The 19,841-nt window shown below is 47.3% G+C and overlaps 1 protein-coding gene across 1 annotated transcript in view; it reads right to left on the minus strand.

The window, feature by feature from the left end:
• SYCP2 (synaptonemal complex protein 2) overlaps window positions 1-19,841 on the minus strand; it is a 3,993,018-nt gene that overhangs the window by 1,822,303 nt on the left and 2,150,874 nt on the right. Inside the window, exon 30 of the mRNA XM_086932653.1 lies at window positions 6,985-7,033. Coding sequence (XP_086788779.1) covers window positions 6,985-7,033 — 49 coding nt within the window. The remainder of the gene's footprint in view (window positions 1-6,984; window positions 7,034-19,841) is intronic.

Below are 19,841 nucleotides of genomic sequence, written 5' to 3' on the forward strand. Positions count from 1 at the left end.
CTAAAAGAGGAATCCCGATTTTGACTCTCGACCCAATTCCAAAATGGACGCAAAGTGCGATAGACATCACTGCACTTTGCATGGAACACAACTTGCGCTCAACGAATGGTCGATCCAAATCGGATCCTAGGGGTGCCCACACATATAACAGGACGGGCCACACCTCCAGAATAGATTTTATCATGTTGAACTATAATCTCTGGCCTCTTCACCATGACATGGAGGTCATCATGTCTTCTGACAGCGACCACAACCCCCTCTCCCTAACCTTGTCTTCCCCGTGACAGATGAAGAACCAGGTCAAGTCTTCCCACATCTGGAAATCATCCCATAACATTGTACCAACGAACTGTGGCAGACGTTTGAAGTGGGCCAAAGTTAAAGAAGACGAGGCTAGACTGATGCAAGCTGGGACCATCTTGTCTGTGGTGGCATCCCGGCTTGACACTTTATGCCCACCGAACACAAAAGTGCTACCATTATTCACAGAGACCGTAGTATCCTTGAGTGATCTGTTTGTCATTCCTCAACCCAAGGCCAGGTCTGTAGCTAATGGTGCCAACAAAGCTAGGGCCAAATGGTATTCCGCCAAATGTAGAGCTGCTAGGGGGGATCTCATCACTGCAGTAAAGAATAGGGATCCAGTCACTATCAAATCCGCAAGGAAATTCTATAAAAAAACGGTGACTGAGGCCAAGGGGAGTTATGAATATCATTTTTGATGTGAGTTAACTGAGGCAAGTAAAAGGAAGGACTCGAAGGGGTTTTGGGATCTTTTAAGAGCAAGGGACAAGCCCATTGACCAGCAGATAACCTGCAACATTCCTGGTGACGTTTGGTTTTCTCACTTCTCCAAACTATACTCTGAGTCTCAGGGGATATACCTTGCATGCCCGGGCCCGGGCCTCTTGATTAGCCCAACAGTTTTCCCCCCTGTCATCGTCGACCCCTTCACTAACCAGGAAGTTGAAAGGGCAATCGGTGGTATTGTTTCTAACAAGGCTCCGGGCCCCGATGGAATCCCAGGCGACCTATTGAAGTCCCATCCAGCAGTATGGAGCAGATTAATTGCTTCACTGCTAAACGAGGTCTTGATGGGAGGCTCCTTTCCTGACTCTTGGAGGGGCACTGAAGTTGTGCCAATATTTAAGAAAGGTAGCAGGGACGATCCAGCCAACTACCGTCCCATCAGTTTGCTGGATTCAACCCAAAAGGTGGCAGGCAAGGTGGTTCTGGGTAGGATTCTGCAGTGGGTTGACGAGGGAAAAATTCTGTCTGATTTTCAGGCAGGATTTAGATCAGGGACAGGCACCATCGAGCAGACATTCCGTCTCCTAATGTTATATTGGAAGGTGGTGGTACTGGGAGGGGGCAGTTTGTACCTAGTCTTTATAGACTTGCGTACTGCCTTCGACCTGGTCCCACGGGCACTACTTTGGAATGTCCTCGATGGACTAGGTCTACCACCCAACTTGCTGCTTTTGCTTAGAAAATTCCATGAAGACAATTTCGCCCAGATCAGATGGGGTGTCCAGGGAGAAAAAACATCTCGTATCCCAGTAGACAGGGGCGTCCGCCAGGGGTGTGTGCTTGCCCCCACTCTGTTTTCTCTTTTTGTCAACGGAGTGGTGGAGCATCTCTTGGAACATCCTGCAGATGCACCCACCCTGGCGGGCAGAAAAGTTCCAACTCTCCTGTTTGCGGACGACACCCTCCTGATATCTAAAACACCTGCGGGCATTCAGAAATTGCTCACTAGCTTTAAATCTTTTTGTGACTCCAGGGGATTGGCGATAAATATAGGCAAGACTAAATTCCTTGTCCTTAACCCTCCTAAGAAATGCGTTACCCCTCCTGCCTTAGACTCTATCCCCCTTGAAAGAGTCAAGGAATTTGATTACCTCGGAATACGGCTCTGTGATACCATGAGCTGGAAGGCACACCACCAAAAGGTATTCCTGACTCACAAAAGGGCCACAGGAGCCTTGCTTAAGGAACAGCGAGCCTCATCCTTAAAACCAATCGGGGCATTGATAGATATCTACAGAGCGAGGGTTGTGAGCGCCGCCCTGTATGGGGCTGAACTGTGGGGCTTACAGAAAGTTGATACCCTGGCCCACCTTGAAAATAATTTTCACAAGGATTTGATGAGGTTGCCCCATAGTACTCCTACAATCCCACTACTGTTAGATACAGGCACTCGCCCAATCTGTGAGCAAGCTAATTTACGACCTTTGCTTCTCTGGTCCCGGATTTGGAACGTCCCCGAATTGTGCAGCTATGCTGACGCCTTAAAAAACCTTCTGTCGCTGCCAGGTTGTAGTAAGATACCCTGGTTTAGGGAAGTCAAACGCCTGCTTTACGAGCTGGATTTGGGTGACGCCTGGGTCAACAAAACCGCACCCCCTAAGCAGTTCCTGAAGAAGGTGTATTAGCTATGGGTAAACAATAAGAGAATGCACAATTCCAACCACTGCAAATCTGTCGCCAAGTTCTTGTTATTCAAGGAGCTCCCCTATAGGGAACCCTATCTGGACCTGATTCATAATTCTGGAGACAGATCCCTGTATTTTAAATTTAGGCTGGGTGTGCTCCCCTTAGGCTCGTTTACCTCTAACTGGAAACCTCCACTTCAAACGCTTCCGCATTGCCCGTTCTGTGCTTCAAGGGTTGAGTCCATCGCCCACCTACTGTTTGAGTGTAAAGCCTATGCAGCACCTAGATCGAAATGGCTAAAACCATTGTGTAGGAGCCTAGGAACAAGATCACACTCAGAAGCCCTACGCATTCTATGCTCAGATGCCCGCCCATTTTTTGCATGTTGTATGGCAACATTTTTAGGTTGGGCCTGGCGTATAAGAACCTCAAGGAAGCTGCTGCTCCAGTAAAGTGCCCCTTGATGAACTATATTCCGTATGGGTGTTTAAATGTTAATGATATCCTTATTTGCATATTTCGCTCTTATTGCTTTTATTATCAAACCTGAAGGTATTTTATACTATGTAATTTGTATTGTTTTACTTGATGCTTTGTATTGCTTTTATGATATGTACTGTATCGAAATAAAGCTTACTTACTTACTTACTTATATATATATATATATATATATATATATATATATATATATATATATATATATATATATATATATATATATATACATGTTTTTTTTTTTTTTAATTTTTTCTCTCCAACCTCCTGAATTTTAGAAGGAAAAAAATGAAGCCTTGTGCGGTTTCAAAGAATGTATTCTTTAGCCACTCGTCAAAGGCACCCTTGTTCACTGGAGAGGAGATTTAAATTTTGCGGCCATTTTACTATGTTACACACGTGATTTCCTAAATTACAAATGTAGTGCATATGAAGAAAGACTCGTTGTTTTTTACCTTCAACACAGCATTACGTTGACATTAAGATATTAAAACGCCCCTGGCAGTTATACATTAATACTGAACATGTCATATCTTTTTAATTTATATACAGTATATACAATTATAATTCTTGCATTTCGCAAAAATATTATGATGATGGCGACAAGCAAAAAAAACACCTTTAGAAGAACCGAATTTGTGGTCCGAGCTTTGTTTCCAGATCGTGTCTGCCAGCAAAATTGTAGCGCTTAAGAAACCAAGGTTATGGTATATATATATATATATATATATATGGAACTGTAACGGAGGCTATGTCTTTTGTTAATGAAATCAATAACAATGAGTTAAACCTAAAATTCACGGCATCTATTAACAAAGATGCAGCAGAGTTTTTGGATGTCCAATTGTATGTGGAGAATGCTGAATTCAAAACCAAACTTTTCCGCAAAACTACCGCAGGAAACTCCATATTGCATGCCCATAGTGCACATCCGATCCATACTATCAACAGCATACCTTAGGCTTGCGGCGAATTCATTAGAATTCGCCGTATTTGTAGTGATACAACAACAGCTAATGCTTGTTTGGACTCCTCAGTAGAGAGGTTTATTAGAAGGGGTTATACTAAAAAAATTCTAGAGCAGGCCCTTGTCAAAGCGAAGTCCCTTGACCGCAATACTCTGTTGAAACCTAAACCTGCTTTAGATTCCCAAACGAATTGCTCGATCAGACTAATTACCACCTTCAGTTCGCAAGAGAGAGCAATTCGTCACATTATTTGTTCCGAATAGCCAATTGTCCTTACTGACAATATTTGGAATCCAAGTTGACCAAATCTGCCATCTGTCACATTTAGACGAGCACCTTCAATGCGTGATGCCCTAGATAGACCAATGCCGGAATTTCTACCAAAAAAATCATGGTTCTTTAAAACTGTTTTTTTTTAAATGCACCTCTTGTCGCGCATGTACCTTTGCACGTAATTCAACATACTATACATCGGCTTTTAGCGACAAAAAAATTCCCATAAAAGAACACTTGACTTGCAGGTCAGACTTCGCAGTCTATAAATTAAAATGCACCTGCAATTTGGAATATATTGGGAGTACTAAACTCCCGGTGCATCACCGCATTTTACAGCATATACGCGCTATTGTGAATAGCAACAGTGATTATCCTGTCGCAAGACATTTTAAGGATGTTCACAACAACCAGTTAAAAGACCTACAGCCTGATTCATCATTCTCCTGTTTAGCGAGCCCCTAATAGCGATTTATAGCGAATCGCTATTAAGGACTCGCAAAACGGGATTCATGTAGAAATTGCATAAAGAAATGCGATTCCTACATATTCCTTATTTGCGATTAGCAAATTGCTAATCGCAAATAAGGAATAACTCGCCATTCATTCCTTAGGGCCAAAAGGCCCATAGGAATGAATGGGGAGTATTCCTTATTTGCGATTAGCAATTTGCTAATCGCAAATAAGATAGCGATTTGAAGGGTGCCAGGGTTGTCCAAAGGACACCCTGTAGCACCCCTCAAATGAAATATTACACAGGTGTTGCACACACACATGTCCAAAGGACATGTGTGTGTGTAACATGCAACTCAGAAAAATGCATTTAAATGCGTTTTTCTGAGTTTTCGCAATTTACCACGAGGTCTGACCTTGCGGTAAATTGCGGCCAGAAATTGCGAATTCGCAAAAAAAAAATTGGATGATGAATTGCATTTAAGGAATCTCAAATAGAGATTCCTTAAATGTAATTCCTCGCAAAATTGCGAGATCGCAATTAGCGATTTTTCCATTTGGGATGCTGAATCCCAAATGCAAAAATCGCACTCGCAAAGGGCCAGATTCTCAGAATCTGGCCCTTTGCGAGCGCAATTTTGTTTGATGAATCGGGCGGCTAGAGTACACTGTCTTATGCTCAGTACCAGTCCCCGGCCGGGGCGGTAACCGTGAACGTTTGCTAAGACAAAAAGAAGCACATTTTATTCTTTTACTCGATACTAGAGCTCCCAATGGTCTTAATCTTACAGAAGATTTATATGTCTTTCTGTAAATCACTCAAGAATATGAATTATGGGCATCCTAGTTGAACTCGTAAATAATTACATCTATTCAATACTAAAACTTAGCTGTGGTATCCTATGAGGTATCCTGGATTTATATCTGTATTGTTCTCTTACGCACCGACTTGCCTCACAATTCTGCAATGTTCTGAATCTAAAATGTAATTTAGAGTTAACGCGAAAAATGGCACTATTATGGTTATTTTCTTTATGTCTCTCTGCTGCTGCTTTCTATAATTGTTTTATGGATACACTGTTTATTAAGATTTAGCACGTTTTAGTTATGTTTTTTTACAAATATATTTTTTGTTTACATTTTAGGCCATAAATTGCAACAAGATTTTCTACTGCCAACTAAACTTATCGATTCTAAAGAAAAATTCCCTTTGGATTACATCTAAAATTATCCTCATGATATGAATCATTGATGATGGACTTTTTTCAATAAGGATATGACTTGGAATGTTTATTGGTTTTTTGCTCAGTTTGTGCACTATATTATAATGATTAAGACACTTGTCGATCATTTTCAGACTTTCATCTCTTTTACTTATAAGAGTCATAAACCTAAATTACAAAAAATTTATATATCGTATATATTTATGGAGTTTTGGAAACCTACAACCGTAGATAAGATTCAAAAATATTTTTTATTTATTTATTTTTTCCACTCTCAGTGTTTGACTCTTACACTGTATTTAGATTATAATACTTGTCGGTTATCTTTTTACTTTTTCATACAACATGAATTGTTTGATGTAAATTATGTACATAGTGATTGAATTTCATGAATTGAGCAAACCACTTTGCTATGATTTCCATAAGGATAATACGATTGCTAAGGAATTGTTACATTTATACTTGCAATATGGCGAACATTATAGTCCTTTCTTTATTTTCACTACTGCACTTTTTTTGTGTTTGAATCAAATCACCTGTGCACTGATTATAAATTGTGATTAATCTATGGGGCGCGTCATGTGAACAAGCTCCTTTTAGGAGTGAAACGCGTCATGGACGACACCATGTCTTTTTATTTCATCTTTGTGAAATAAATACTTATACTTCAATGGAAAATATCGTTGATGCTTCTTTTAATCTGATTGATTGAGGAAAAGTCACGTAAAGAGGTCCTTACCTGATCTTCTTTTCACCACGGATTGGTGAAACAGGAACATTGTAATATATATGTATATATATATACACAGAGAGAGAGAGAGATATATTTTTATGTAGTTTCCAGCTCTCTTGCCACTTGTCATTAACCAACATAAAATTGGGAGAATTAAGTAGCAGGTAAACAAAGTCCTATGCTTGGGATGTAACAAACTGCATTGTATACAAAATGTACTTTACTATTAGGTGTCGATAGAAAAATGAATTTCATTCTTTACATATATCACCAACCTACTGGTTAAGGGGATTATAATGGGTACATTGAAATTTACTCCAAATAAGATATAGGAATCTTCTCCGCTGTCAATTGTAAGTACTGTTTTTCAAAAATATTAAAATGCAAAAATCATTCAAAATACCTTTTTAACACTGTTTACTTTGAGGTCACGACTGCTTACATCTTGTTTCCTTAAATGAAATATAAAAAGGTGTTACAATGTTATAATAAATATAAAAACATATATATCTCAAAAGTCCAGCTCTGGCAAATGTCTGAAAATTGTACAGGGAATCTTCCTTAATTATATCCTTGCTGCCTCATGCCAGTATTTACTATTTGAGAGTGGAGCTCCGACCTCCAAACATGGTACTATCTTCTCAAGCTAAATGTTATGTTCATGTAGAACACGTTACTTACCTACAGTAACAATGTATCTGGTAGAGGCAGGAGCTAGCCACAGATTCCTTACTGAGAATCCTAGCCATACTAGATCCGGACACTTTTATTTCCCACTACAGTACGTCGGCGCGCCGGCAGAGGGCATCAAGCAACTCCGAAGCTACGTACTCACTGGAAGTGATATCAGTGGAGTCCATATAACCCCACTGCTGACAGGTTGACCTCAGTTTCTTTGTGACTATAGTCCATGCTCAAAAGGTGGAGCCATATACCGAAACTGCCTATTGGAACAATGTGTCAAGACAATAAACACCATGGGTAACGTACCGGTTGAATGCATAGGAAAGAAGGAAACAGTCAGAGATGCAAGAGGTCCAACAAGACTTAGGGCAGAAAGCAGGAATAGCAATGTCCTTCTAACCTTCCAAGAAATAGACATAACCACGAGGTACCACCAACTGAACGGAGGAGTATACAGAAATGAAGCAAGAATGAACCTGCAACACAACCAGGATATCCCCAGGAATGATATCTAATGAGCCTACAACACAACAAGAATGCCTACAAGTAGGACATCCCAAACACACTCAATATAAATGAAGAAGAAAGAAAAATAGTTTGCAGTGCGGTGAGGAGGGGAGGGGCATTAGGAATCTGCGGCTAGATCTTGTCTCTACTAGATACATCGGTACCAAAGGTATATAACTTGTTCATCTTGTGGAGTGGTTTGGCTCACTGGTTAGAGGCGGCAGACCCGGAAGCAGAGAACGGCCCGGGACCAGGGTTCAATTCCAGACGCGGCAGGGTCGTGGATCAAGGTCAGCGGACTCGATAATTCTCCCTCTGTGCCTACTCTAACCAGGGATAACACTTGGCAACTCTGGGCATTAGCTTCCCTCATCTCTACAACGGCCCCCCACATTCGCCGGGGATGCCTGGTTTCACCTTGGAGATACCCAGTAGGGACCATCTCACAGGGATAGCCAGGACAGGTTCCCCAGCGGTCTACAGCGCCACGACGCCTCAGGGCAGCAGTGCGCTTTACAAGACACATACATTACATCTGCTAGAGATATCTAGCTGCATATTTCCTACTTAGAAACAGATACACAAGCCAGACCATCCCCGGAGGAGGGTCTACGAACTACAAAGAATATACATGCAATATGAACTGGTCAGAAAACAAAGACAGGGGGAAAAGGGCGACTGAGAAAAAATATCACACTCAATCATAAGTCCAGCACATAGTAACTTAAACACCACAAGCCCTGATAAGGGACCAGGGGCCAGATGTAGGTACATACCATTTACCGATTCTAAAATACAGAGTTTTACCAATTCGGTATTTTAGAATGGGTAAATGGTATGTAGGTATTCCTTCAGTAATTTTTACCACATCGGTAAAATTCGGTAAATACCGATTCAGAATTTACCGAATAGGTATTCCCCATTCATTCCTTTGGGCCTCCAGGCCCATAGGAATGAATGGGGAATACCGATTCGGTAAATACCGAATCGGTAAGAGGGGGAAGACCTACAAGGGTGGCAGGGTGTCACATTGACACCCTGTTGCACCCCTGTATAGTGCATGGGTGCACATGTGGCACACATACATGCCCTAAGGGCATGTATGTCTGCCACATGGCACAGTTAAAAACGCACAAAATTGCTTTTTTAACAGTTTTAGTTATTTACCACCAACTTGTAGTTGGTGGTAAATAACAAATCCTTACAAGTGAAAAGCACTCACTTGAGTGCTTCCTACATTTCAGATTCGGTAATTTACCGAATCAGTATTTAAGAATTTGGGGCCATATGTATCAACACATTTCCCCATAGACACAGAATGGGCAAAACCCTTTGATACATCTGGCCCTTAGTAATTTACCAATTCCTTAAATTACCGATTCGGTAAATTACCGAATCTGAAATGTAGCCACCTACATCTCAAATGCCTAATACCGGTTGTAACTGCCGAAATTCGGAAATTTTGGCTGTTACTGACCGTTATTAGACTTCCTACATCTGGCCCCAGATGTTTAAAAATTGTACATTGAAAACCATTGGAACAAAATGCCGGTTGACCTGTCACAACAAGTCAACAGAATTACAACAGGGAAAAATATGAAGTTTCAACCTCAACAGCATCTGTCCCAGGTATATCAGGTGACCACAAAGGAATCAACCACAGGATAGACAAGACAACAACCACAGTGTAAAGGGAAATTATCCATGGCAAGAAGAAATGCCAATAACCGACCTAATAAGGCCATGGGGATCATAGGACGAATACAGGACACAAAATAGGACATGTATAACACAGAAAACTCTGAAAAGCCACTGAACAATTTCCTAATATCATGGAGTAATCATGTTAGTGAAGAGAAACAATTGCAATAAGGAAGCGGCCATAAATATAATAAAGAGCTATAGACAATCCCTTAAAATATACATATATCTGGAAGAATACAGTCATAGGATCTCATTAAGATACAAAAAGGGTATCCAGCTATATGAGTATATCCCCTTAGAAAAAAGGGAACAGCGCAACAGAATGTTACCCTTCCCCAAGGAAAGACATACAAATGATATGGAAGAATAACCGGAATAACAGCAAGACGCACTGATAAAACAACATAGTAAATGGAGTAGTACAGTTCATAGAAAACAACACTGTGTCCGCCACGAAGGGGAGAGAAAGGTGCATGGAAACCACCATACCAGGAGGTAACATAATAAGGAAAAGGGGTGATAAAGAAGGAAACCCCCATAGCAAAATGCAGTGCCGGACTTCAAGCGCAGTCGAACTTGATCACACATGTTGCAAATAGAAGCGACCAGGTGACGTAGGACAAAGTCTCCAGATAGCAGAAGGAAGATAAATGAATTTCGTAGCAATGAATCTGTATTCGAAATAAATGGATGGCATGTAAATGCAAAGCAGCCAATAGAGATACCTAACCATGCCACATATAAGCAAATAGGGACCATAGTGATATAATCAAGTCACAACTATCTTCAATAGAGGCATGACAAGAAAGGGAATAGTCCCCAGAGGAACAAGAGCCTGAATGAGAAAGGAGAAGAAGATGAAACCAGTGGCAGAGCCAGAAGGCTAGCTCTTCTACTGCTGACTGACAGTGGTTACGAACCATCATAATCGTGGATATAGCCTGCACACCAATCTAATACATTTTATCAAATACTCTGTATGTAAACCGAAGTTTATCTGTTTTGTGCTACCTTGAGACCTAACCTGCACCTGTCAGGTTAACAGACTCTGAAGCGGTGTGCACAAACTTGTCACACACATCAAGGTGCAAAACACGTGCCCCTAAGGTTCAACAATTAAGTAAACGTATACATCAATGATGCTATGCAATTGTATTGCAATTTGTTACAATTTTTTATCTTTTTGTTATTCACAACCAATATTTCTGACTGTTGCAACTCTAAAACATACAATGATCATGATACATTTATCTCATTACATTGTATTACAAACAAATGATCTTCATGAAATATTTAATGCCTTGTTCCCAATGCATCCCGGGAAGGTCCCTTCATCAGGGGAATAAAAAAAAAATTAACAAATAATGCACAGTTTGAGCATGTACTGAAAACAAGACGTTTTGAGAACGTAACAGGCTCTCTTATTCGATATAGGTTTATACAAGAGTACTTGATGTGGGTGTTAAAAATTGACAGTGGCTGTAAAGTGATTGCTGTTACTCCTAACACTAATAGATGTTGTGCACTCATAAGAGAATTCAAATGTGATGTAGTAACCATGCTTTATACTTTAACTATGGAAAACCAAAGGAAATGATAGACGGAGCGTTGACAATACAAGCACTCACCCCCAGTCAACTGATCTGGGTTTAATCCATCACCGTTCTTTAGACCACTCTGCCACCCCAGTTCAGACATGGCCATATGCAAATCAGTCTGACCCTGTGCTTCATGGGAGCAGTCCAGCCCGAACGGCCGAGCCATGCCTTCCCTGGACCGGAATCAAGCTACCGAAAACCGGTTATTGGCATTCCAGCAGTCTTCAGCCCGGCTTGCTTGAATCCAGTGGCAAAGTGAGCAAGGTCTCACGTCTGAGCATACCCTGCCAACTTATGAAGAACAAAGAAAAACCAAAGGAAATGATGGACGGAGCGTTGACAATACAAGCACTCACCCCCAGTCAACTGATCTGGGTTTAATCCATCACTGTTCTTTAGCCCACTCTGCCACCCCACTTCACACATGGCCATATGCAAATCAGTCTGACCCTGTGCCCCATGGGAACAGTCCAGCCCGAACTGCCACTGGATTCAAGATAGCCTGGCTGAAGAGCATTATAAATCCGAAACCAGTCCCAGGATGCTTGTTTCCGGTCCAGGGAAGACATGGCTTGGCAGTTGGGGCTGGACTGTTCCCATGAGGCACAGGGTCAGACTGATTTGCATATGGCCATGTCTGAACTGGGGTGGTTGAGTGAGCTAAATAATGGTGATGGATTAAACCCAGATCAGTTGACTGGGGGTGAGTGTTTGATTTGCTCAAACGCTCCGTCCATCATCCCCTTTTGTATCGCTTTGTTCGCCCTAAGTTGGCAGGGTATTCTCAGACGTGAGTCCCTTGCTCACTTGGCCACTGGAGTCAAGATAGCCTGGCTGATGAGGATTATGAATCCGAAACCGGTCCCAGGATGCTTGTTTCCGGTCCAGGGAAGACATGCCTTGGCAGTTCGGGCTGGAATGTTCCCATGAGGCACAGGGTCAGACTGATTTGCATATGGCCATGTCTGAACTGGGGTGGCTGAGTGAGCAAAAGAATGGTGATGGATTAAACCCAGATCAGTTGACTGGGGGTGAGTGTTTGATTTGCTCAATCGCTCCGTCCATCATCCCCTTTTGTATCCCTTTGTTCGCCCTAAGTTGGCGGGGAATGCTCAGACATGAGTCCCTTGCTCAATTGGCCACTGGATTCAAGATAGCCTGGCAGATGAGGATTATGAATTTGAAACCGGTACCAGGATGCTTGTTTCCGGTCCAGGGAAGACATGGTATGGCAGTTCCGGCTGGACTGTTCCCATGAGGCACAGGGTCAAGCTGATTTGCATATGGCCATGTCTGAACTGGGGTGGCTAAGTGAGCTAAAGAATGGTGATGGATTAAACCCAGATCAGTTGACTGGGGGTGAGTGTTTGATTTGCACAAACGCTCCGTCAATCATCCCCTTTTGTATCTCTTAGTTCGCCCTAAGTTGGCAGGGTATGCTCAGACGTCAGTCCCTTGCTCACTTGGCCACTGGATTCAAGATAGCCTGGCTGATGAGGATTATGAATCCGAAACCGGTCCCAGGATGCTTGGTTCCGGTCCAGGGAAGACATGGCTTAGCGCACAAGTTACTACTTGTGTAACGATATATCTGTAAGAGACATTAGTTAGTGATAGATTCCTTACCTTAGAATATCCCCAGGCGTCAGACTGGATCCGAAAACTTTTGCGTAGCAGTACCCTTGCGCGTAGGTAGGCGTCGTCTGCGGCTCCGCGTCCGTCGTCGGCGCCGTGATGACGTCGTCGGAGTACTTAGACGCCGCCTCCGCGTGCTGACGTCAGTTTTGTAAATCGTTTTTGGCCACTATAGGTGTGGCAGGGTATGCTCAGACATGAGTCCCTTTCTTACTGCTCCATCAGGATTCAAGCAAGCCGGGCCGAAGAAGGCTGAAATGCCAGAAACCGGTCCCCGGTAGCTTGTCTCCTTTCTGGTGAAGAATTGGCTTGGTAGTTTAGTCTGCCCTGTTCCCATGATGCACTGGGCCAGGGACAGACTGATATGCATATAGCCAGGTTCTGAGCTGGGATGGGGCAGTGAGATAAATAACGGTGATGGATCAAGCCCTGATCTTTGGACTGGGTAAGAGTGGTCTGTTTAACTCAGACACTCTGTTCATCACCACCCCCTTTTTGTAAATCGTTTTTGGCCACTATAGGTGTGGCAGGGTATGCTCAGACATGAGTCCCTTTCTCACTGCTCCATCAGGATTCAAGCAAGCCGGGCCAAAGAAGGCTGAAATGCCAGAAACCGGTCCCCGGTAGCTTGTCTCCTTTCTGGTGAAGAATTGGCTTGGTAATTTAGTCTGCCCTGTTCCCATGATGCACTGGGCCAGGGACAGACTGATTTGCATATAGCCAGGTTCTGAGCTGGGATGGGGCAGTGAGATAAATAACGGTGATGGATCAAGCCCTGATCTTTGGACTGGGTAAGAGTGGTCTGTTTAACTCAGACACTCTGTTCATCACCACCCCCTTCTTGTAAATCGTTTTTGGCCACTATAGGGGTGGCAGGGTATGCTCAGACATGAGTCCCTTTCTCGCTGCTCCATCAGGATTCAAGCAAGCCGGGCCGAAGAAGGCTGAAATGCCAGAAACCGGTCCCCGGTAGCTTGTCTCCTTTCTGGTGAAGAATTGGCTTGGTAGTTTAGTCTGCCCTGTTCCCATGATGCACTGGGCCAGGGACAGACTGATTTGCATATAGCCAGGTTCTGAGCTGGGATGGGGCAGTGAGATAAATAACGGTGATGGATCAAGCCCTGATCTTTGGACTGGGTAAGAGTGGTCTGTTTAACTCAGACACTCTGTTCATCACCACCCCCTTTTTGTAAATCGTTTTTGGCCACTATAGGTGTGGCAGGGTATGCTCAGACATGAGTCCCTTTCTCACTGCTCCATCAGGATTCAAGCAAGCCGGGCCGAAGAAGGCTGAAATGCCAGAAACCGGTCCCCGGTAGCTTGTCTCCTTTCTGGTGAAGAATTGGCTTGGTAGTTTAGTCTGCCCTGTTCCCATGATGCACTGGGCCAGGGACAGACCGATTTGCATATAGCCAGGTTCTGAGCTGGGATGGGGCAGTGAGATAAATAACTGTGATGGATCAAGCCCTGATCTTTGGACTGGGTAAGAGTGGTCTGTTTAACTCAGACACTCTGTTCATCACCACCCCCTTTTTGTAAATCGACGTCAGTTCTTAGACACAGCTTTTCCGCGCCAGTTGTGCAGAGCCATGCCCAAAAACCAACACTAGTGCCATGAAAATAGGGCCCTGAAAGGGGATGACCTTAACCCTAGATATCGGTTCGCAGAACGGGGAGGATGGGTGGGTCGGTAAGGAATCTATCACTAACTAATGTCTCTTACAGATATATCGTTACACAAGTAGTAACTTGTGCATCTGAAAGAGACAAGTTAGTGATAGATTCCTTACCTTATAATAGATACCCCAGCAATACCAACCCCGTGGTGGTGTGGAGGTCGAGTGGAATGAGCCCTCAGCCCAACAGGGGGTTCCTTCTTAGCCAAGGAGTAACACGCCTGGATGCACAAGATAATCCACCGGGAGATGGTCCACTTGTGCACCGCTTTCCCTTTCTCAGCGCCCGCGTATCCAACAAAGAGTTGATCATCCACCCGGAACTGTTGTGTGTGATTCGGATAAAATGAGAGCGCACGTTTTGGGTCCAGAAGGTGGAGCCTCTCCTCCTCTCTCGAGGGGTGCGGAGGCGGAAAGAAGGTGGGCAACGTGATGGATTGCCCAATGTGGAAGGCCGTGACTACCTTGGGTAGGAAGGAGGGCCTCGTCCGTAACACAACCTTGTCCGGGTGGACTGAAAGGAAAGGAGGCTTACAAGATAGAACCCGGAGCTCACTCACGCTCCTGGCAGAGGTGATGGCTACCAGGAAGGCAGTCTTCAAAGAAAGAAGGTGAAGAGGACAGTTGTGAAGTGGCTCAAAGGGAGCGCACATCAGAAACGTAAGAACCAGGTTCAAGTCCCACTGAGGCATCACGAAGGGAACAGGAGGGAACGTATGAGTGATGCCCTTCAGGAATCGATTAACGATAGGGGACTTGAACAAAGAAGGTTGGTCAGGCAGCCTCAGAAAGGCTGAAAGAGCTGAAAGATAGCCCTTGACAGTGCCCAGAGCAGAGCCCTGCTGGGCAAGAGATAGAAGAAAGAGGAGAACCTCAGAAAGAGGGGCATTGAGGGGATCCACAGCCTTTGCTGTGCACCATGCCACAAATCTGTTCCACCTGCAGGTGAATACCGACTTTATGGAGGGACGCCTGGCTGCCAGAATGATGTTACAGACTTCAGGAGGCAAGCCGAATGGCCTCAATCTCCAAGCATGGAGGTGGAGACTGGACAGGTTCGGGTGGAGGACCGTCCCCTGCTGCTGCGACAGAAGGTCCTCTTGAAGAGGCAGATGAACCGGGGGATCGACTGATATACTGAGTAGCTCGGGATACCAGTACCTTCGTGCCCAGTCCGGAGCCACAAGGATGACTTGTGCCCGGTCGCGCTTGATCTTCTTCAGCACTCTGAGCAGAAGTGGTATAGGCGGAAAGGCGTACAACAGACCGCAGCTCCACTCGCGACGAAAAGCGTCTCCGAGCGAGTGCCGCCTTGGAAATTCCAACGCGCAGAACTGATGACATTGCGCGTTCTCTTCGGTGGCGAATAGATCTAACCAAGGCTCTCCCCACTGCTGAAAGAGGCCTTGCGCCACGTCCGAGTTTAGACGCCATTTGTGATCCATCGAGCACCGTCGGCTGAGTTCGTCCACCCTGGCGTTCAGAGAACCTGCCAGGTGTTGAACCATCAGAGTCACGCCCTGATGTTCCAGCCATTGCCAGAGGCGCAGAGCCTCCTGGCAGAGGGTCCACGACCCCACCCCGCCCTGTTTGTTGCAGTACCACATGGCGGTGGTGTTGTCCGTGAACACCTGCACTACACTCCCTCGGACAGATGGGAGGAATGCCTTCAGTGCTAGACGAATCGCCCGCAGCTCCAACAGGTTGATATGGAGCCGGGACTCCGCCGGAGACCAGAGGCCTCTGATCTCCGCCTCTCCCATGTGGCCTCCCCAGCCCTGGAGGGACGCGTCCGTCACAACTACGTGGTCCGGTTGGGGAAGGGAGAGGGATCTGCCGCTTACCCAATCGCGGTCTGTGAGCCACCACTGCAGCTAACTCGCAGTGCCCTCCGAGATCAGGACATGGTCGGACAGGTTGCCCTGATGCTGGGCCCACTGAAACTTCAGGTCCCACTGCAGAGCCCGCATCCGCCACCGTGAGTGATGCACCAGAAGGATGCAGGAGGCCATCAGCCCCAGAAGCCGCAGCGTCAACCTGATCGAAACTCGGGATAAAGGCCGGAAGATCAGAATCAGAGCCTGTATATCCCGAACCCGTTGTTCGGGCGGGTAAACCTGAAACTGCACCGAGTCGAGAACCGCTCCGATGAAAAGGAGCTTCTGAGAGGGGCACAGGTGTGACTTCAGCACATTGATGGAAAATCCCAGCTGGTGCAGGAGATCCGCCGTAGTCTGGAGGTGGCTGACGACTGTCTGGGGCGAGCCTGCCTTCAACAACCGTCGTCGAGGTAGGGGAAGACTGAGACCCCAACCTGCGCAGATGAGCTGCGACCACCGCCATCACCTTCGTGAACACCCGTGGGGCGCTGGTAAGGCCGAAGGGGAGCACGGTAAACTGAAAGTGCTTGTGGCCTACCATGAACCGCAGGTAACGCCGGTGGGCCGGCAGGACGGGCATGTGGAAATACGCGTCCTGCAAGTCCAACGCTACCATCCAGTCTCCTGGGTCTAGGGCAACTAAGACCTGAGCCAGAGTCAGCATTTTGAACTTCTCCTTCCAGAGGAAGCCGTTGACGTTCCTCAGATCCAAGATAGGGCGTGAGCCCCCTTTGCCCTTCTTGGGTACCAGAAAGTAGTGGGAGTAGCAACCACGTCCTACTTCTGGCCCAGGAACGCGCTCTATGGCCCCCTTGGCCAAGAGGGCCGAAACTTCCTCCTGCAGGAGCCGGAAGTGATCCCCCGATTCGCGGTGCTGTTGCGGTGGCATGGCTTGAGGAGTCGTCTCGAAGGGGAGGGAGTAGCCCCTCCGGACGATCTGCAGCACCCACCTGTCCGAAGTGACACTGCGCTAGTGACAGTGGTGATGGCGAACCCTGCCTCCCACTGGCGTCACATGGGCCGAAAAGCACGGACTAGGAGGGTTTAGAGGTGGATGCCGCGGGGGCAGGTGTGGACTGACTTCGCCTGGTTCCCCGACCACCTCCGTGGGGGTTACCACGGCCGCCGCCGCGCTGGACGATAGTCTGAGGCGAGTGGCTGGCGGCACGTGTGGGGGCGCCCCTTCCCTGGCCACTAAAGGAGCGAAAGGCACCCGTTTGCTGGCGCGGGCCGAGAGGCCCAAGGACTTGGCCGTAGCCCTGGAGTCCTTAAAGCGCTCAAGCGCATGGTCTGCCTTGTCGCCAAAGAGGCGACAGCCATCGAACGGCATGTCCATCAGAGTGTTCTGGACATCTGCTGAAAAATTAGCGGACCTCAGCCAGGCGTGGCGTCTCACCGCCACTGTCGTAGCCATCGCTCTGCCTAGCGAGTCGGTAGTATCCAGCCCACACCTGATTGAATACTTGGCTGCATCTCGGCCCTCCACAAGGGCTTGGCCGAGTTTGGCCCGTACCTCCAACGGGCACTCTGGCAGCACTTCCGTCACCGTCTCCCACAGAGAGTGGGTGTAGCGGCCCAAGAGGCATGCGGTGTTGGAAGACCGCAATCCCAAACTAAGGGAGGAGAATATTTTCTTTCCATAATTCTCGTACCTCTTGGATTCCCTGTCCGGCGGGGCCGTCAGAAATGCGGTCTGGGAATTAGAGGCCTGGATGACCAGACTCTCGGGGGTGGGGTGGGAGGACAGGAAACATGGGTCGCCCAGAGCCGGGCGGTGGCGTCTGGCCACGTTTCTATCTACGGGCGAACCCGTAGCGGGCCTGGACCAAGTGCCCAAAAGAACGTCAGTCAAGGCCTCATTAAAAGGCAGCAGAGGCTCAGACGAGCATGACTGCGGTTTAAGGACCTCTGTGAGGAAGTTAGTCCTCACGGCCGCGACGAGGAGGTCAAGGCCCAAGGCCTTGGCAGCCCTCGTCAACACCACACCATAGGTAGCTCCCTCCTCCGAAGCCACGGTAGGAGGAGAGACAAATCCAGTGTCTGGAGAGGTGTCCAGGCCACTGGCCTCCCCAAGGTCTCCTGCCCAGTCCATATTAGACTGACACTCCTTGGTCAGAGGGTCCTCAGACCCCTCCCAATCCTCCTCATCACCCATCTCCTGAGATTCAGGGTTGTAATTGAATGAGTTCGGTTCATAGAAGTAAAAATCTCCAAACGGCGTCGGGTGCGGCGCCGATAGGCGCCGTCCCAACGTCGGAACCGAAGCAAGGGAGGTATCGGGGGCGGCGCCGCCCGAGGACGGCACGGAAGGTGACACCAGACGGACCGATGCTGGGGGGGTCGTAAGGTCCACCGGTGACGATCCAGAGCCCGAGGAAGGCCCAGCGGCGTCGGGCCCGAAGGCGCCGGCAGCGCCGGTGCCACTGTTCCCTGCGGCGCCGGGCCCGAAGCACCCAACGGCGTCGTGGTCGAAGCCTCAGACCCACTAGGGCCCCCAGACGGGTCCGCTGGGCCCGGAGGCGCCGCGGAACCCGTCGGAGGAGAAAGGGACCACATGGCCATGAGGAAACGCTCAATCTCCTCCGGCGTCGCGTTCAGCCCAGGGACCGGAGGGTATGGGGCCGGACACGACGCCCGTGACTCCCGAGGAGCCGCATGGGTGTTGTCACCCGAACCCCCGGCCGCATCGCGCGAGCATCGGGGGGAGTCAGAAGAGCGATGATGCCTCTTCGACTTCTTGTGTATCTTACCTGACGACTTGGACCCGGAGGAGTGGTGCCGACTCCCGGAGCTGTGACGGCTCCGTCCCCGCGACCTGTCCCTCGACCTCCCGTGGGACAGGGACCTCACGCGGCGCGGGGCCGACTGCCGGAGTTCGAGCCGCCTGCGGGACTGCTCCCGCCTGGCTTTCCTCAAAAGGGCCCGACAGTCGGGGCAGGCCTCGTCGTCGTGGTTGACGCCCAAACGCGTCAGGCACAGGCGGTGAGAGTCCGTGACCGACATGGTGCAGTCGCACTCGTCGAAATGCTTGAAGCCGGGCATTCCTACGGCACAGTCTGAGTCGTGAAGACTTCGAAAAGGATCAAAATGATCACCAAAATGTTAGTCAAAAATTGACTTGGGTAACTGCTCTTTCCAGATCAGCGCTGGCTGGCGTGGAAAAAAGAAGAACTGACGTCAGCACGCGGAGGCGGCGTCTAAGTACTCTGACGACGTCATCACGGAGCCCACGACGGACGCGGAGCCGCAGACGACGCCTACCGACGCGCAAGGGTACTGCTACGCAAAAGTTTCCGGATGCAGTCTGACGCCTGGGGATATTCTAAGGTAAGGAATCTATCACTAACGTGTCTCTTTCAGATAGTTAGGACTGGACTGTTCCCATGAGGCACAGGGTCAGACTGATTTGCATATGGCCATGTCTGAACTGAGGTGGCTGAGTGAGCTAAAGAATGGTGATGGATTAAACCCAGATCAGTTGACTGGGGATGAGTGTTTGATTTGCTCAAACGATCCGTCCATCATCCCCTTTTGTATCGCTTTGTTCGCCCCAAGTTGGCAGGGTATGCTCAGACG

The sequence above is a fragment of the Lissotriton vulgaris genome, chromosome 7 (assembly GCF_964263255.1).
Source record: "Lissotriton vulgaris chromosome 7, aLisVul1.2, whole genome shotgun sequence".
Classification (NCBI taxonomy): domain Eukaryota; kingdom Metazoa; phylum Chordata; class Amphibia; order Caudata; family Salamandridae; genus Lissotriton; species Lissotriton vulgaris.